This window comes from Montipora capricornis, chromosome 7 (genome assembly GCF_036669925.1).
Source record: "Montipora capricornis isolate CH-2021 chromosome 7, ASM3666992v2, whole genome shotgun sequence".
NCBI lineage: Eukaryota > Metazoa > Cnidaria > Anthozoa > Scleractinia > Acroporidae > Montipora > Montipora capricornis.
Window position 1 is genome coordinate 29,932,115 of NC_090889.1, and position 18,742 is coordinate 29,950,856.

Genomic DNA, 18,742 nt, shown 5'->3' on the forward strand with positions numbered 1-18,742 from the left:
TAACGATGGAAAAATGTACAGTAAATTCTCTACTTTCGCCCAAAATTTCACAGATGTCCCGAAGAGTTTTGACCCGGATTGTAGTTACTGAGCAGTTCGTTTCAGTAGTGATGTGTTTGTATGCTGTACAAGACGATCCCTCCCCTTAAACTCTGTGGGCTGAAATTTTTAATTGTGCCGACCCTTCAAACGAAAGCCACCAGGCAGCAATTTCTACGGATGTTGTTTTTGATACTCTACACAGTGTTTCTAACTTCGACGCTTGACTGAATCAATTACACAGCCATTTTACTGTTGTAGGCTTGTTCGACTAGAGGCTTAAACAAAAAATAACTTTCCCAAAGGCGTCTCGAAAGAGGAATAAGAGGGAGTTCAGTGATGAATGGGCTTGAAAGAGTTGAATATGAAGAAAAGAAATTCCACTTTCTCGTAAAATGTATGACTAGAATAAAATGATAGCTGGACAGAATAACTTGCACTGATATTAATTCACAAAGTTTCATACAAAAATATTCATTTATTTACAATACTTTCCTGTATACACATAAAAACATGGAACTAAAAACATTTACATGCACACATTGCATTTCAGTTACTATCTTTGTATTTTATGGTGGAATTTAGCCACTGTGTTTGCAAAGTTTGAAATGTATAAGTACATGGTTTGACCTTGTTACTTTGCAACCTAAATATCAATGGATTTCAGACCTTGAAAATCTGTCTTCTATCGCGTTTACGAAAAGTAGAGACCAAGAAGCATGACTCTACTTCTGGGTTAATATTTAGAATGATGCAGATAAAGGTGAAATGAGTTTTACTGGCTTAAAACAAGGTGTCGATTGCGATGAAAATGAGTCGAAGATTGGATACATGATTCTACTCCCGCTTCTCAAACTTCCGGCAGTACTTAAAAGGGGGGTGGAAGCTGGGCAAGAACACATTGGACATCTCGGGATGGGTATGACAGGCCAGGACCAACTTCTTCCCATGGTGGTAGGGGTAGGGATAAGGACTGCAGCTTGTGGTGTGGTGTCATTGGTTGTCTGATGAGGTGGTGGCGTGACAACTGTGGTGGGTGTGACTGGCGTTTTCGGCGATACTGAGTTCTCCTTTTCGATGTGGATACTGGCACTTATCAAACTTGCGTGATGTAGCGATCTTGTCACACCAGGCTTGTAGTCATAAGGGAGTTTGTTGAACTTGTAAACTAGCCTTTGTCCAGGAACCTAAATAATGTTGTAAGGTTAATCACCTAATTAATATGGAAAAATCATATCTAATTTACGAAGTTCACTGAGATGATCACTGTAACAGTTCGCAAATATACACTTTTTCTTCACATACTGACAAGAACTTCTAATTTGGGGGTTGAGGCTGTAAGTTTTTATTTTTGTTTTGCGATTTGACCTGATTGGTAGGCTAAGTTCGACAACAAACTGAGTTGTTCTTCACTGTATTATGCAATACAAAAACTATATTGTTAGAGCGACTTTCACATGACCTTGAAAACAGTGTTCACGGACCAATGTTTGGCAACATTAAAACGAAGCTTCTCCTTATTCCCGCCAAGGAAACTCCTAATACGGCAGTACAGTAAACAGTTGGATGGCCCAATCACATTCCTGAATTTCAAATGACGTCAAAGCGAAATGCCGTCGTTCTCCAGAAAGTTCCATGGAGAGATGACGTTGTTTGGATCCGCATTGGCTGAGGCAAGGAAAAATCGCACTCGTTTGTTTTTGTTCGATAAGCCAAGTAAATGTTTGCATTTTTGTTTACGTTCTGTTTTCACGTTTATTTTTCAAGGTCATAGGAAAGTCGCTGTAATCAGTATTTGAGTTAATTGTCCTGTTAGACTACAGTGTTACATCTTTTTTACCTTTATTTACTATACTACTCACAAAAAGACCAAACAAACAGCAATTTAAAAAACAACAAGAACACAACAAGTGGCATAAATAAGGACGCCCTTAACTGACTCTCAGCCTGGGTATGTTCTTTACGAATTCTTTTTAATCTCAGCATCCTGAACAAGAGGTTCTTAATAAAACAAAAGAGTGTGTTACAATCAAAACCAACTTACTTTCTTTATAATCCCTTGCTGATAATAATATCTCAATGCTCGCCCTAACTTCTCATAATTCATTCCTTTCTTCCTCTTCACAAGTCCCCACCTCTTCGCTACTTCTTCGGCATTTTTCAGTTTGAACTCTCCTCGTTCCTTTCTAACCCATGTGATCAGTGAACGGCAGCTTTCCTCAGCCAGAAGCTCCAGGAGAAACTCCCAAAGATGAACGATGTTCTTATAACGAGGTTCTCTGGCATCCGATTCAGTGGAGAGCTTTTGTTTTTGCGAATGAATGAATATCTCCTTTTGTTCTTCAGTATTCGGTAACCGCTCCACTACATCTAAAAGCAAAAGAAACCAGTACGGTTATTGTCTTATTCTGTACAGTCACACTTTCGATCATCTGAAGGACTACAGCATCTCAACCCAATTTTAAACATAAGCAATTCTTGGCGACGACCCTTTCGTTGCACCTTCCCCCAAACAGTGGACTTAGTTCGTCCGGATTGTACAAAGGGCAAGCACTTTTACTTCTTCACTATCTCGGAAAGATGAAACTTTGCTATTAGGGGTAAAACTGTGAACTTGCATCATTTTAATTTGGCTTTTTCTACCTTGATTTTTTTTTTCTCATCCATTTAGTTGGTAATGGTGAAGGTAAAGTGACTTTATTTAACCTCACTAGTTCCTTCAGCTACGAGGATAGCATCAATGGAAGCCGACGGCCCTGCTCCGAATCGAAAGCTGTGCACTAACCAACTGAGATACGCATGCTGTATATTGGGTTGATTTAACATTTATTGTACTTTATTCTAATGAACATTTATTACTATGCGATCTTCAGCCAGTTTCTCATTATCAGCATCATCATCATTATTATTATTATTATTATTATTAGTAGTAGTAGTAGTAGTAGTAGTAGTAGTAGTAGTAGTAGTAGTAGTAGTCATGTATAGCGGTGCTATAATTTTCAAAAGAAACCCATTTTAGCTATAGCAAGGCGCTTCTTCAGTTGGTTTCTTTATCCTTTGTTTCCTTTCGAAGTTCTCTATGTGACAGTAATTTTCCTGCCCCATTGCTTATAAAAATTAGACATTCTCTCGACCGTTAATTTTTAAGCTTTCAGATGTATTGCTATCGTAATTTTCAGGCGTCACTGAAAGCTGGCACACTCAAATGGCGCCATCACCGGTCCCCAGTGCTTCCATTGGCTTAGTAGAATTTGAGAATCTCATGAACGAAAAGTTTCCTAGCTCCTAGCGGTTTTGATTTCCCAACCAAACGTAAATGATGGTCTGTGAGTCAGGGTAACGACACTTCACAAGTCTTGATACACCTTACCTCGCTCATGTGCTATGGTTGAAACGACCATGTTGGCTTTTGTAGATTGTCGTTGATCGGCCCAGAGAACTTTTCCTAAGAGCAATTCGAATGATATGTTGATGTAAACTTCGTTTATTTATAGGCACTTTCATGAGGCAGGAAGTGGCAATTGTATAAAAAATGCCATCCTGTTTGTTTTTGTTTGAAGGTCGAATGCGTGGTGGCTGGGGCACCTCTGACGTCAAGGTGATTTGTTATGAACACGTTATTTAATAGTATTTTGATTTGGGTGCGAATTATTTCTTATAATTTTCTATGGAAGTGATGATTGAACATACTGAAAAAATTGGCCTTATCTTGGTTATTAGCGACCAAAATTCGGTTGCATTCAAAACATTGAGGTTCAACTGATCACACACAATCGTCTAAACTATTAATTAATTAACATACAAATGACTTAACGAAATGGTATTGACATCACTAAATTTAAATTGTCTGTGAGCACAAAATTGCAAAGATGCATTTACACGTGGCTTCAAATCGCCGCAATTTTCACGAAACTCGAATTCTGTGTTTCTTATAAAAGATCCACATTCAGCAAAGGTACTCGATCCGAAATGTCGTGACAGTACACTCGGCCGTGACACAAGCGACCGGAAAGAACATTATGTTAATAAACGGAAGAAACAGTAGGAAGTTGGAAAACATGTTCCGGACCAACACAATGGAGTTCCTTAAGGTTTCTAGCTGTTTTGCGATGTCATCATTCTTATATGAAGCAGTTCAAATGAACTGCGACTGTTATTTCTATATTAAATTGCAATAGCGGTGAAGACAATCTCGAACGTTGCAATTCCGGTGACACAGCGCCTTGGTCCGTTTGTGTTAAATACAAATGTTACATCAGTTTACACACTCAAATTACACACTTCCGTTAATCGAGAGAAATGCCACTGCTGATATACAGAAAAAAAAAACCATAAATAATGTTATCTAAAGGAACTGGGTGAAGTCGATATAAATCGATATACACGGTCGTTTTTACGGTACGGTGCCCTTATGTTATTAAAATAAAATTTCTTTATTGCAATTTTTTACGAATTATGTTTGTTCCAATGGAGATTTGTCTTGAAAGTACCTATCAAAAAAAAAGCCCTCTGACTTCTTTCCATGAGTTCGATTAATTTAATAGCTATATCGAGGGGAACATGATTATTAAATACTTGTGAAATTATAACACCGGAAAACGCTCTAAACTTTTTTTTGACTGTGAATCAATTTCGACGCCACTTGACACGTTCGATCAACTTTAGTTAAAGAGGTATTCCAAATGTTCGGTATCTTGCTGTTTAAGATAGCGTCATCCCTTTTTTTGCAGGGCCGTTGACAAGAATTATGTAACTTGGAATATTTTGTTTGGCACAACTAACTTTGAGCACAGGTCAAAAAGTCAGCTTTAATTTTCTTTGCGGAACTCTATTTCAAGCGATAGTTCAATGGACCCTTGAAATTCACGTAAAGAAGACTTAACCCATTATATTTGGATACGCGCCAATTACCATATCAATGAGTGGAAGCTTCTACCACATCGGAAGCTATAAGATGCCGGTCGTTAGAATGCTGCCAAAAACTTAGAGGAAGACAGAAAAACCAAGCTGCCAAAGGAAGCACATTTCAGACCGACAATTCTCTTGGAGAAAAAAAATTGCTTGGTACTTTGTGGAAAAGTATGCGGAATTATTTTGTATTATTTTGTTCGTATTTTCTGACCGAAGTTGGAAGGGTTTAATTGTGTCACGGTCGTACCTGGAAACAGCGTAGACAGTTTTTTGGCAGCAGTATTGGAAGTTTTTCGTGTACGTATTATCCGTTTTTATACTGTTTGTTTTTTTCTTTCTCAGTACCAGTATTACTTACTACTTGCCTTCATATGTGTGTCTGAGCTGCTGTTGTAATGACATGATAACATATGATATTGCACTTAAGAATTATTTAAGTAATGACCAGAGATATTGGAAGTGTTTCATTGCAACATTTCACAATGATCAAAATTCGTTTGTTTTGTCTTGCGTTCGAGAGTTTTCGATCGCGAGGCCTATAGCTGCTCTTTGCTCTAAATGAGCAGACTTTGAAGTATAATCAGGTTTAAACGGATCTACGAACCTAAGCATTGCTGCAGTCTAGACGCGGATTTGGAGTGCTTTGGAGCTTATTAGTAGGAACAGCGATTTGAGTTCGTAATTGAAGACCTACTCCTTGACAGTAAACCCGATTGATAAGCAGACACACTGTTTCAGAGAACTGAGACGCGGTTGAGGCGCAAACTCCAGTCCATAATTCTACTAACTAGGTTTAATTAAGAGCAAGTCCCAAAACAGTAAGTCTTAAAATAGGAAGGCTTAAAAGCCCGCGTTGGATAGAAGATAGTAAAGTAGCCAACCAGGCGCGTAGCGCCGAGTTGTCTTAATTTACCAATCCCGTATCAAACGTTTTGTTGAAAGAACATGGCAGATTAAAGCGCAAAGAAACTAACGTAACGAAATTTTGCCTGATCGAGGTGACGGTGCCCATAAAGGCCGCTTGACTTTTGAGGTAATGTTGATCGAACTTAAAAGAGATCAATGTACTAAAAGACCCAGAGAGGATTTATGGACTTAAGATTGTTATCGGTAACAAACCAGTCAGGCTAACCTAAACTAGTTTTTGTAAATAGGAGTGGCTTAGGAGGTTGACTTCTTCAATGACGAAAGCAGATATTAATCACCAGAAGTGTTATCGCCCGTTTGAATGATGATGGTAATAATAATAATAATGATAATAATGTCGCAATAGTAGCAAGAATGATAAATACTGTCGGAAACAGACAACTTTTTTGAAAGACATGTTTCGGCATGCTTATGCCATCATCAGTTTAATGAGTTCCTAAGTGTGAACAGTTATAAAGTCTACGGGTAGATGAAAAAATTATTACAACATGACGTAATACAAAAGCGGGTACTAATTACAGCGTGACACCAAACATCAAGGTGTAAACTAAAACGTGAGAAAAGTGTTGTAATGCTGTGTTTGTTAAGTTCAGGTTTGATCTTATTCATATAAAAAGCTTCTTTGAGTTTTAAATCAATTGAGTTGCGTAACTACTTCGAGTTTTGATTGGATTACTGGATTGTGTCCGTCCTTTTTGATTGGCCAAAGTAATTACTTTGCTTTTGGTTTTACGACACTCATTTGAAAATCGCTCTAATCATAATCATAATCATAATAAGTTACTTTATGTGTCAACTGTATTTAGCGCTAGGCCAGGCTATCAAATCGTGTGTTGGTTTTGTGATGAACCCTGTGGAGCGAGGCGACGTCTCAAATCAGACAATTTGTTCTCTTTTCATTTTAAAAGTATATTTTTCACCTACGGACTGGGGACTCCTTGTTAGGCAAGCTCCTCTCATTTTGCAGCATTCTGCTTCCTACGGCTCTGCTTGGCAGAGGAGAAAAGAAAGAAAACCTCGGCACGGATCTCCTCGATGGTCTGTGACGCATACGCAACGTGACTTCAATGCAACGTCACTTCCAGTCTTCCGCCATTGGACAGGCGTTAAAAACCAAAGTGGTTAAATAGGGGTTTGAACGGGTTAAGAGTTAGTTGCAGACGGCATCGAGGATCTTGCTCGTGCAGAGGTTTTCTTTCGTTCTCGTTAGAGAGCGACTTCTTCTAAACAGGGTAGCTTAAATACCCACTGGAGTTAATTAACAATTATTTCATGAGCCCGTGTTGGATACGAGATGGTAAATAGCCAACGAGGCTCGTAGCGCCGAGTTGCCTATTACCAATCTCGTATCCAACAAGGGCGAATGGAATAATTGTTTTATTAAATTCTCAACCTTCGGTTTTGCTAAATTTTATTTAAGTTTAAGAAACGACCGGAAAGTGATTTTATGCTGAGTGATATTTGCCGCATTTATTTCCATAAGAGCAGGGCTCCTGATAAGAGATAAGAGGTCAAGCACAGGTATAATGGCTGGTAACCCGGAGATCCGGTGAACCAATGAGAAAGATTGCATTATCAGAGGTTGTTTACTAATTAAGGATAACCTCCCCAGCAAATAAGAGTAAGTGATAGTTTTTGACTGATGGCATTATCAGCGTTTTACTCAATTAGTTTAGATAGTGATATATCCCTTGGATAGCGCGATCCGCCTCGTAAACAACCAACATAGGCCTAATAGGCCTTAGGCCCAAATGCTCTATTGAGACTGGAAAATGGTAGAGGATGGCTTGTTTAAAATGACTTGCATGTTTTGTAAAAGAAACGGAGTTTGATGGAAAACCGCTTCCTGACTTGAACTGCAACGGAACACGAATGCGCCAATATCTTCTCCCAATGCATACATTCTCCCTCCATCTGACTGAAAAACGCTTCATAATATATTTGTGATGACGCCACCTTCTTTTTTTAGGAAACGGATGCCAAAGGTTCAAAGTTTGCTGATTCCGCTAGGCGTATCAAATACTATTTGTTATTTACCTAGACTTTCACCCAACAAAACGAGCACTGTGATTGGTTGATTCTTGGTCACATGCCTATATCAAATTCAAATGTATCCCGACCCGGATACCGCGCTGGATGTTCGGCTGGCATAGCTGAAGGGAAAGTCTAAGTGCATGACAAAGCATTTAATGTCTGGTCCCTAGGGAAACTACTGTAGTTAGTTTTGTTTTGCCTCGAGTCCGGATGTTTTCCTTGACTTCGTCTCGAGAAAAATCAGGACTCTCAGGAAGACAAAACAAGGTGGCCCTCGGGAAACTGCTGTAGTTAGTTTTGTTTTGCCTCGAGTCCGGATGTTTTCCTTGACTTCGTCTCGAGAAACATCAGGACTCTGAGGAAGACAAAACAAACTGGTCCCTCGGGAAACTGCTGTAGTTAGTTTTGTTTTGCCTCGTGTCCGGATTTTTTCCTTGACAAACTGTTTCCCTGGAGACCATAGGTTAAGTGTATACTGTACCTTAATTCGTCCGGCTGGGAGATTTAATTTCTAAAGGAAGGGGGGGGGGGGGGGGGGAGAGGGTAGTTGGTTGTGAAATGAATGCTCAAAATGAATACTCTCTAGGAAACAGTATCAAACTTCTCAGGATGTCAGGAAGTCCTGGGTGTAGCGTTTTATGTAGCAAAGCCAAGTAGAAGTAGTAGTAGTAAATGCATGAAAAGGACCCTCTATACAACGAAATGCCGATAAAACGCACTGAATTGCTCGCTCCTCTGGCCCTTTGCAATTGTAATATCGAGGCTCGACTTGTTTCGTGACTGCATGCGACAACAGGTGTTTAAGACATGGGAAGCAATAAACAGTTGTCTGAGCTCTCCACAGCTAACGTGCAATTTTCTCTTAGGAAGCTACCTGAATAATACAGTTCTGCGAGTTCAGTTAGTCGCGTCCGTGATGTTTCTCATGCTTTATCGTACCACAATATGCGTTACTCACGCCATAATTAAGTTCCGAGGTTCATGATTATTTTCATTTCTTTTTACTGATGTAATCCTCTTTCTCAGCGAAAAAAAATTTGAATCAGTGTTAAACCGCGGATACCGACAATTTACTAGTTTCTAGAGCGAGGAAGTTATAACTAATTCTCTAACTTTTTCCGTTTAATGTAAAGTCCCGTCATCCTGTGTCGGTCGGTTATCGTATTTAATTTGCAGCGGACGCACCTGGGATTATGAAATACAAAATTATCTTTCATTAGGAAGCGCAGCCAGCAAGTCAGCAATTTCCTGCTGCAAAGTATGTTCGATACGTTGTTTGTATCTTGGTAGATTTACTGAGGGGGAGAACGTTCCTCAGGTATGCTGAGTAAAATATTCCAGATATTCTTTGTTGAGCTCATGACAAATGAGTATTGAATTGTGAAGTTAAAATCGTTAGGGAATGCTTTATAGTCGGAAATTACACCTAGTAAATATCTTATTTTGACATTATTTTCTTTGGGTGACCCATCCGGTTTCACTCTGTTACACTTGACACGTTTTCGTAAAAACGTCGTGGTTCTTTGTAATTTTAAGTGTCACTTTTCACACAGTAACTTTCACTGATCGCTGAAACAATTTTTTTATTAATATTGATCTTCAACACAAAGGAGAACTTTGAACGACGGGGAAAGAGCGCCGAGAAATCAAATATACCCTTTTAATGTTTGGCGGTCCCTTCCTTCTCAGGTTAGTTCTACTTCTAGAGAGAACTTTCTACTTCTACTTTAATACTCTTCAACGCTATTACAGGCATGCTCTCTCTTTAGTTAGCAAAATCCGTTTCTTTTGTGCTCTTTAAACAGGTTTTCTGCAAAATTAGCATATCTAAAAGTCCGTGTGGGCGTATTGTTGGCTCGTGGTCTGTCATTTAAGAGTGATTAAAAGACACATTGCTTCTATTGGTTTTATATTAACGACTCTCTGTTAAGCATATATCAAGTCGAAGTTAAATGCGCGTATCAATCTCTACGTCGAGCGAGTGGCATGCCTACTTAGAAAAGATATTTTGACTTCAGCAGTGCTGCCTCGGGAACGTGGAAAACTCGTACGCTGACGGAAATTGTCTGAGGTCAGTGTATTTAAAATTGCTGAAACATCTAATTTCACCGGCAGAAATTGACGACGCCCAGACGAACTGATAGCGATGGATTGCCCTAAAGTAAGTAAAGGTGAGTCTTATGATATAAAGGTGAGTCTTATGATATTTTGAATAAGTACGAATGACATGGACAGCTTATTTACGTTTTCCTTGCCTCACGGAGTTTGTGTAAGTGTCAACGCTCTATTTACTGTGTTTAGCTGTGCTGTATTGTAATTTTAGAATTCCTTCATCTTTGGCATTAAAATAACCTTTATTCATCGAGAAAGCTATTTCGCAAGACATGGCGGGCTTGAGGGATGTCACAAATTTCAGTAAAGTCCTTAATAAGCCATTTATTCATGATGCTCCAGAACAAAAAGTACTGAAAACGCCCAATGACGGTAAAAAGGAGCGTGATGATAATTGCATGCAATGCACTCTTTTTCCTTTAAGAACATCTAATTTTGTGGCTCAGGTTAAACGTTCTTACTTTTTTGCGATTTGCGTCTGAAAAAGTTCTTATAAATATGGTCTTAAAGTTGTGTGGTATATACTAAGTTCGACTTCAAACTGAGTAATTCTTCAGTGTGTCATGCAATACGAAAACCACATGGTTGATCATGATAAACTGAACGTCCCTAAGTATTGTAAAGCGCCTTTGAGACGTTTGTGATAAAGGCGCTGTATAAATGCACCAGTTTTACTTTATTTGAGTTAATTGTCCTTTCAGACTACAGGTTTTACAGTTCTTTTCTTTTTCATTTGTTTATACTAATCACAGAAACAAAAAGACAAATGAGCAATATCGCTAACTGACTCTCAGCTGAGTGTTTTTTAAATTTTGTTTTAGTCTCAGCCAGAATGTTCTTGTAGAAAAGAGTGTAAATGTTGTCGGTAAAAGCCGTTATCAGGTTCAATCCGTTTTTACCTATAGGTTAAATTGGTGATCCTCATTCATGATAACCAGGTTGAATGTTTAAAGCAGCCATCAACCCACCCGCCCCCCTTCCCCCCCAAAAAGGTCTGAGAACACTTCAAGCTATGTCTTACGCATCTCAACACATCTTCTTAACGCATCGTATCACCTTATCGGTTTGTGTATTCATACACTTATCCATTCAGCCTCAACAGTACAACACAGTAAAGGAACAAACAATAGTATTATTCGAACCTGGACCCTCCAGGCCCCAGTTGTTCGAAGGGTGGATAGCGCTATCTACTCAGTGGGCAAATCACTATGCACTGGATAACTCCTTTGGTTTTCAGCTGGTGTTTATCCGCTGGAAAGCGTTTTGAACTACCGAGGCCAGATCTACAGTCTTGTGTCCACACTACAACGAGGAACATGCTCGTATATGAGACAAGATGGCGGCGTTGATGCGTCTCTACAACGCTCTGCACAATTTTCCCTCTACACTCTCAATGCAAGCCCTTTTCCTAGTTCTGTTCAAGAGTCTTTTGCTCCGAACTAACAACGAAGACTTTGGAGTCGTCGATGTACACCTTAGCAAAGAATTAGCAACGACAAGGGCTCCAAATCTCTTCTCTTCGCTTGCATAACGGCAGCGATCGCTTTCAATCAAGACTGAAGGCAAGTTAGGGCAATGAAACTCCTTCAGTACAGCTCTACTGCTATGATATTGATTCTCCTCTCAGGCGATGCCTCCCCTAACCCTGGATGGATTAACTAAAGTTTGCAGAAGCCTGGCATGAAGATTGGATTGGCCATCTGAACATCAGGACAAGGAAAGGTTACGTTTATACAAACGTTGGCATGGCCGTTTAGCACTTATATTTTAAACAGAGTCAACTGAATAGAGTGTAATGTGAAGTGCTAGATTTCTATCCCATATGAACCATGTGAGCGTTAGCCCTACTGATGGAAATGGGATCACACAAGGACAGAGAAAAACTCTGACCAGGGTGGGAACATCAGGAGCCTAACTAAACACCTTGACGAACTAAGGATTTTTCTACAGGACAATCCATTCAACGTATTCTGTCTTAATGAAACATGGTTAAATAGTTTCTTGGCACGACGGCGAGCTTTCAATTGTACGTTACGATCTCGTTCGGAAAGATCACAAGGATGGCCAACGTGGCGGCGGTACTGCGATTTACTATAAATCAAACCTCGTTGCACGACGTAGAACAGATATAAGCTCGTTTGATGTCGAAGCTTTATGGCTTGAATTTACTTTCCCGAACAGGAGTAAAATCCTGGTATCCTCGGTTTATCGCGGACCGCCTAATGTTGAGGTGAAAAATTTTATTAGCAAGTTTGAAAGCCTACTTGACTATTCCTGCAGTGAGGGGAAAGAAACAATCATACTCCGTGATCTAAACTGTGACCTAGCCGCTAGGATAATATCTGCTGATACTAAAAAACTGTGAATGTTATTTAAATTTTATCAACTTATTCAGCTTATCGAAGAGCCGACGAGGATTAACCTGTCTGGGACAGTTGTGAGGCTGGGAGCAGAGCTTACCTTTATAAGCTAAATAGACGTGCCACATGTATTATTGAAGGCCGATCAATCGGGGCTGAGAAGTTAAAATCAACACTTGGCTGGCCCAACCTACAAGCACGCAGAAATTATCTCAAATGCGTTTTAGTCCATAAATGTCTTCACGGAATAGTGCCTTCGTACTTACTTTCAGTTTAGGTACGCGCACTCTTTCCATGGCTATAACACCAGAAGCCGTGATTTGCTGCGCTCTCCCTTCGCAAAAACTGTTGCGTATCTTTTTGAGAATAAACGGCGCTCGAACTTACAACACCATTCCGAGAAACAATAGTCAAGTAGAGACGTTCAGCGAATTTAAAATCAAACTAAAGCGCCATCTTAAACAGTAAGGCCTGCGGTACATGCTGCTTTTATAACTTTGTCTAGTTTTTGTCAGTGCTCCATTTAAACTAGCTCTGATAAATTGGATGCCCCTGAATAAATATTGAATTAAATAAAAACCCAACCCAACTCTTTTCATCAATGACTTTTGTATAATAAGTCAATTGATATCCATGTGTAATAACCAAAAATAATCCTAACCTGACCCTAATTTTTCTGCAGGCTTAATTTAGGCTCCAAAAAAGATTCTTCAATTCATGTAAGTGCTTATTCAACCTGGGGAATTTGAAGATCATCTAATTGACCTAGGTAAAAACGGATTCTAGGTAAGAACGGATTTTACCGGCAACATAAATACCTGGGATTCCTGACAAGGAGGATTTCACCCTATTGATCCAAGTAAACATGCACTACTGTATTCTGCATGCTATAATTCGTATGTTTCATTTCGTTTTTGAAAGATTCAGAAGTGCATTCCAAAGGGCACGGATGTAAGAACATAGTGCACCTGTGGGAATTTTTGCTGGAACTTTTAGCAACGGAAAAATGTAGTTCAGTCATTGCGTGGACCAGAAAAGAGCACAGGGAGTTTAGAATTCAAAATCCTCAACTATTGGCAAAGAAATGGGGAGCGTTCAAGAAGAAGGGCGAGCTGAGCTATGAGAATCTAAGCCGGTCGCTACGATATTACTATAGATCAGGGATCATTAACAAGGTTGGTCTTATATTTAGAAATTAAAGTATCAACAAACTGAACGTTGGACTTGGATTACTAGTTTAAAAAAAAATGACAACTAAACGAAATGGAGCAGTGATCCTTGCACTTATCTAGACAATTTAAAGGGGCTAGGTCACGCTATTTTAGGTAATTTTGTTTAATTTTGCTAATTGTGAGTTCTAAACGTCAAATTGGCAGACCAAGAGTCTTTCATCTGCCAATTCATGGCCACATAACAACTGAGAATGATTTTCCAGCTTTGTAATATAGACTGATATAAATTTGAAAAAAGGTGGGCCGAGGTTTTTCAAATTTACCCAAATGCAATCCATTTCATTCCTCCCCAGTTTTGTCCATCCTTGTCCCTTCTTAACTTTCCTGTGCCGGTTTTGTTTGAGTTCTTCTATAATTTTGAGCCGTTAGTTTGTTATTTCAGTTAATTCTATGACCATTTGATCAATGCTGAAATTGCCTAAAATTTGCGTGACCTAGCCCCTTTAAGTAATTGTTTCTTTTATAGACAACAGAAAATTTCAAGTGGCATTGGAACCCATGACCACTGCGATGCCGTTTCAACTTTACCAACTGAGCTATGAAGCCACTCAGTTTAGAGCAGGTCAATTTGTTGGGCTCATGTGTTCCCTTGAATGAATGAATGAATGAATGAATGAATGAATGAATGAATGAATGAATGAATGAATGAATGAATGATTGAATGAATGAATGAATGAAATGAATGAATGAATGAATGAATGAATGAATGAATGAATGAATGAATGAATGAATGAATGAATGAATGAATGAATGAATGAATGAATGAATGAATGAATGAATGAATGAATGAATGAATGAATGAAATGAATGAATGAATGAATGAATGAATGAATGAATGAAATGAATGAATGAATGATTGAATGAATGAAATGAATGAATGAATGAATGAATGAATGAATGAATGAAATGAATGAATGAATGAATGAAATGAATGAATGAATGAATAAATGAATGAATGAATGAATGAGTGAATGAATGAATGAATGAATGAATGAATGAATGAATGAATGATTGAATGAATGATTGAATGAATGAATGAATGAATGAATGAATTGAATGAATTGAATGAATTGGATGAATGAATGAATGAATGATTGAATGAATTGAATGAATTGAATGAATGAATGAATGATTAAATGAATGAATGAATGAATGAATTGAATGAATGAATGAATGAATGAATGAATGAATGAATGAATGATTGAGTGAATGATTGGATGATTGAATGAATGAATGTTTGAATGAATGAATGAATGATTGAATGAATGAATGAATGTTTGAATGAATGATTGAATGAATGAATGAATGAATTAATTAATTAATGAATGAATGAATGAATGTATGAAATGAATGAATGAATGATATGAATGAAAGAATGAAATGATTGATTAAATGCATGAATGATTGAATAAATGAATAAATGAATGAATGTTTGAATGAATGAGTGTTTGAATGAACGAATGAATGAATGAATGATTGAATGAATGAATGATTCAATAAGTGAATGACTGATTGAATGAATGAGTAAATGAATGAATGAATGAATGAATGAATGAATGAATGATTGAATGAATGAATGAATGAATGATTGAATGAATGAATGATTGAATGAGTGAATGAATGAATGAATGAATGAATGAATGAATGATTGAATGAATGAATGATTGAATGAATGAATGAATGAGTGAATGAATGAGTGAATGAATGAGTGAATGAATGAATGAATGAATGAATGAATGAATGATTGAATGAATGAATGAATGAATGAATGAATGAATGAAAGGAATGAATGGAATGAATGGAATGAATGATTGAATGGATGGATGAATGAATGAATGAATGGATGAATGAATGAATGAATGAATGAATGAATGAATGAATGAATGAATGAATGAATGAATGAATGAATGAATGAATGAAAGATTGAATGAATTAATGAATGAATGAATGAATGAATGGATGAATGAATGAATGGATGAATGACTGAATGAATGGATGATTGGATGAATGAATGTATGATTGAATGAACGAACGAATGAATAAATGAATGAATGAATGAATGAATGAATGAATGAATGAATGAATGAATTAATGAATGAATGAATGAATGAATGAATGAATGAATGAATAAATGAATGAATGAATGAATGAATGAATGAATGGATGATTGAAACAATACCTTTACGGTTGACTTTTGTAACAGCTTGTGTTACGTCCTGAAATAGTGTACCGTCCCATTTACTTTGTACATGTTTATCCGCCGCGAAATAAGACCTTAGGCCTACACCTTTCTGATCTTCTAGCTGAGTCCCATCCTGATCAGATTTTCACGTCAGATGTAAAAAGTGAATCACTGCTTTTCAGTTCACTATCAGACGGACTGACTGAATGACTTCATCGTCAACTGACTGACAGATTGGTTGACCGATTGAAACAAAGACCAGACTGACTGACTCTTACTCAACGTCTGATTGACTGCACTTGTCTGACTGACCCACTGATCCACTGCTTGGCTGACTAACTGATGTGTCTAGTAAACTAAAGCTCTTCCTCGTACGGATTCTGATTGACCTTTTTCGTGGCATTAAGGTTCCAGGCAGACGCTTAGAGTACAGATTTAACAAGATGCCCTACAAGTACGAGCCTGGCGTAACAAGGTCTCTTACGCATGGTCAGAGGATCAAAGCCTGTATTGGGGAGAAAGAACCTATGGTGACAAACTCAAGGTACCATGACAAGATCTTAAAAAGCCCTGAACACCAAAAACCCAGATTGACAGAGTCACGTCAATGTGACGACTGGGTTGCTGCATGCTTTATGCATCAAGAACACAAAAACAACCATGTCTCCCCATTCCAGACAAGTTTCAATTCAGCATTTACGCCCTTCTCAACTTCTACTGAGAGAACCAAGCCCTCTCTCTTCAAACCCAGTGCTTTGCGTTCTGCTTTGTGGTGTCCAGACACCAAATATTTAGCGCCGCAACCTTCCAAGTCAGTAGCAGGAAATAGCCCCCTCGAGGCCTTGGATATCATTGAGTTTGAGCATAAACCGGTTCAAGCAGTTCAGCTAGGAAAGCCTGTAACCCCAGCTGGCGCGATAGAGAAACCAGCCTCATCGATTCGTGTTTCTGTCATCAAAAAGATTTAAGTGCCTTTCTTCATGGTTTATTTTTCTTCAATATCAAAGCAGTAGGTAGAAACTGTTTAAGGTAACTTGATTAAATAGTTTGTGTAGGAAATCACATGATCTCGCACAATTTGGATTTAGTGAGAGGGTCCGGTGATGTTTTGCGAATTTCTAAACACCACGAATAGCAATAAGTCCTATTAATTGTGTGAGAAGGTTGTACGTTTTTTTTTAAACTTTAAAAAGTATTTTTCTAGTATGCGCAAAAACTGCGTTCAATTATGAATGAAAATGAAACTGTTCCTTCATCTATAAAATACATTCGTCAGGGTTTGAGTAACCATGTTTGCGCGATCCTCTGTTACGTTTTGGTTTAAATTTGGAAGTTTGTTTTTTACAAGTAGCAAAATCACAGTCGTTTTTACTGTTGCCATGCCTGTGGTTGCCATGGTAACTTAACTGGGACTCCCGAAAGTATATTTTGGGTAAAACTGAACTGCACTCTTCCAATCAGGATGGAGTAATCCTGTTGAATGTATTTACATCATGATCGATTAAGCTACAAGACAAGGTTCGTCATTTTTATAGATAAGGGGAGCAAATTAGGGTTTAAAATACTTTTGGGGTTCAAAAGGCAGCAAAAGACGTTTCAGTTTTATCTGTTATATCTGCATGTTTATAACGTTTTCCGTTCCGTGGTCTTGCAAGCCGCAATTTGCACTGATCGGCGTTGTATCAGAATCAGGGCTCATGTTGTGTACAAAAATATGCTAGATCATACGAGTTAAATCAATCAAAATGTGAGCTTTTAATTTTCCCCAGGATTTAATGAGTCTGCTGAAATAAGGCTAATATTTGCTATTTTGCGAAGTAAAGCGGCAAAAATGAATAAGTAAATGTATATATACTAGGCTAATCCCCAGCTACAGTACGTTTTTGCATTACGCAAGAATTATACGTAAGTTCGCTAGCTCAACATGAGGGTGGGGTCGCACCTCTTGTTAAACTCTATATTTCATTGGCTGTATAGTGTCGTACTTTGAAGGCCAGTGTTCTTTCAACCGAGCAAAGCGTTGAATGAGTTGTTTATTTTAGTTAGGGGAGTGGTCAAAACTCCTACACTCGAACAGGACCCACCAAACCACAAAATAGATGGTGATGTCTGCCTGCACCCCCTTGCTTAACGTCAAACGATGGTGTCTATATTGCATAGCCACCCCTCTATCCAGCAATAAAAAAATTACAGTGAGATTCAAACTTCACTTTTCTTGTTTGTCTCAAGTAATGCCGACTCTTGCTAGCTGAATATTCCTGTGTCAACTCAACTTTAAGAGCCAATAAAATTTTGTCGGTAATGTTCATGTGATAAGTTCGAAGATAGGTGGTGTCTTTGAGAACCCCCCTACCCCAAAGGTGGGTCCTGTTCGAGTATAGTAGTTTTGACAAGTTCCCTTAGAATTCACCTAAACTATAATTGTTTGTAAAAAAATTGTTTAATTCAGTTGTAATTATTTTACTTGTGCACAGTCAGAATTCAATAAAGTTTCATTTATTGGTATAATTGGCAGTAAAGTAATTTAGAATTTCATTTCAACGGACCATATTAGTATTCTCAGTATTGGACTGGAACTAGCTTGCAATGGATGCTAATGCGAGGGGATCTTTTCAAATGCAAATACTTTTAAAAATATTCCCTCGCATTAGCCTCCATTGCATGCTAGTTCCAGTCCAATACTGAGAATACGAATATGCTCTATTTCTGTAAATGCTATTAAACCCTTCGTGAAAAGTTGGAAATGTGATGAGATTTCTTGCATCTGATCGCGAAATCTCTGACTTTGGTTGAAGCTCGCCCTGATTGTAATTAATTATAACTCCCGTTGACCTTTGAAATAAGTAAGTTAAATAAATGAGTCAATAATAACAAAGGAAGTTTTAGCATTCGGTAGCCGATAACAAGCTTAGCCAGGGGACTTGAGCACATGTAAAGCTTTGACA

At 38.2% G+C, this 18,742-nt stretch overlaps 2 protein-coding genes across 3 annotated transcripts; one reads left to right on the plus strand and one right to left on the minus strand.

Moving 5' to 3' along the window:
• Positions 1–500: 500 nt before the first annotated feature.
• On the minus strand, positions 501–3,585 carry LOC138056846 (transcriptional regulator ERG homolog). The gene is made up of 3 exons (XM_068902761.1): positions 3,410–3,585; positions 2,084–2,409; positions 501–1,226 (listed from the first exon to the last, which is right to left on the minus strand). Exons 1-3 carry the CDS (start codon positions 3,438–3,440, stop codon positions 783–785), a joined length of 801 nt encoding a protein of 266 aa, XP_068758862.1. The 5' UTR covers positions 3,441–3,585; the 3' UTR covers positions 501–782.
• Positions 3,586–4,874: 1,289 nt separating this feature from the next.
• On the plus strand, positions 4,875–18,233 carry LOC138056845 (uncharacterized). Of its 2 annotated transcripts, none has more exons than XM_068902758.1 (4): positions 4,875–5,247; positions 9,933–10,082; positions 13,305–13,558; positions 16,205–18,233. In XM_068902758.1, exons 2-4 carry the CDS (start codon positions 10,058–10,060, stop codon positions 16,763–16,765), a joined length of 840 nt encoding a protein of 279 aa, XP_068758859.1. In that variant the 5' UTR covers positions 4,875–5,247; positions 9,933–10,057; the 3' UTR covers positions 16,766–18,233. The 2 variants fall into 2 exon arrangements, with proteins under 2 accessions (XP_068758859.1, XP_068758860.1); XM_068902759.1 differs by having other exon boundaries at positions 10,027–10,082.
• The last annotated feature ends 509 nt before the right edge of the window (positions 18,234–18,742 follow it).

Coding starts and splice junctions, on each gene's coding strand:
- LOC138056846 (XM_068902761.1), bottom strand. CDS start 3,440: ATGGTCGTTTCAACCATAGCACATGAGCGAG. Junction 2,410..3,409: donor AACCATAGCACATGAGCGAG/GTAAGGTGTATC, acceptor TTTTGCTTTTAG/ATGTAGTGGAGCGGTTACCG. Junction 1,227..2,083: donor AGCAAGGGATTATAAAGAAA/GTAAGTTGGTTT, acceptor AACATTATTTAG/GTTCCTGGACAAAGGCTAGT.
- LOC138056845 (XM_068902758.1), top strand. CDS start 10,058: ATGGATTGCCCTAAAGTAAGTAAAG. Junction 10,083..13,304: donor TTGCCCTAAAGTAAGTAAAG/GTGAGTCTTATG, acceptor CGTTTTTGAAAG/ATTCAGAAGTGCATTCCAAA. Junction 13,559..16,204: donor GATCAGGGATCATTAACAAG/GTTGGTCTTATA, acceptor CGTGGCATTAAG/GTTCCAGGCAGACGCTTAGA.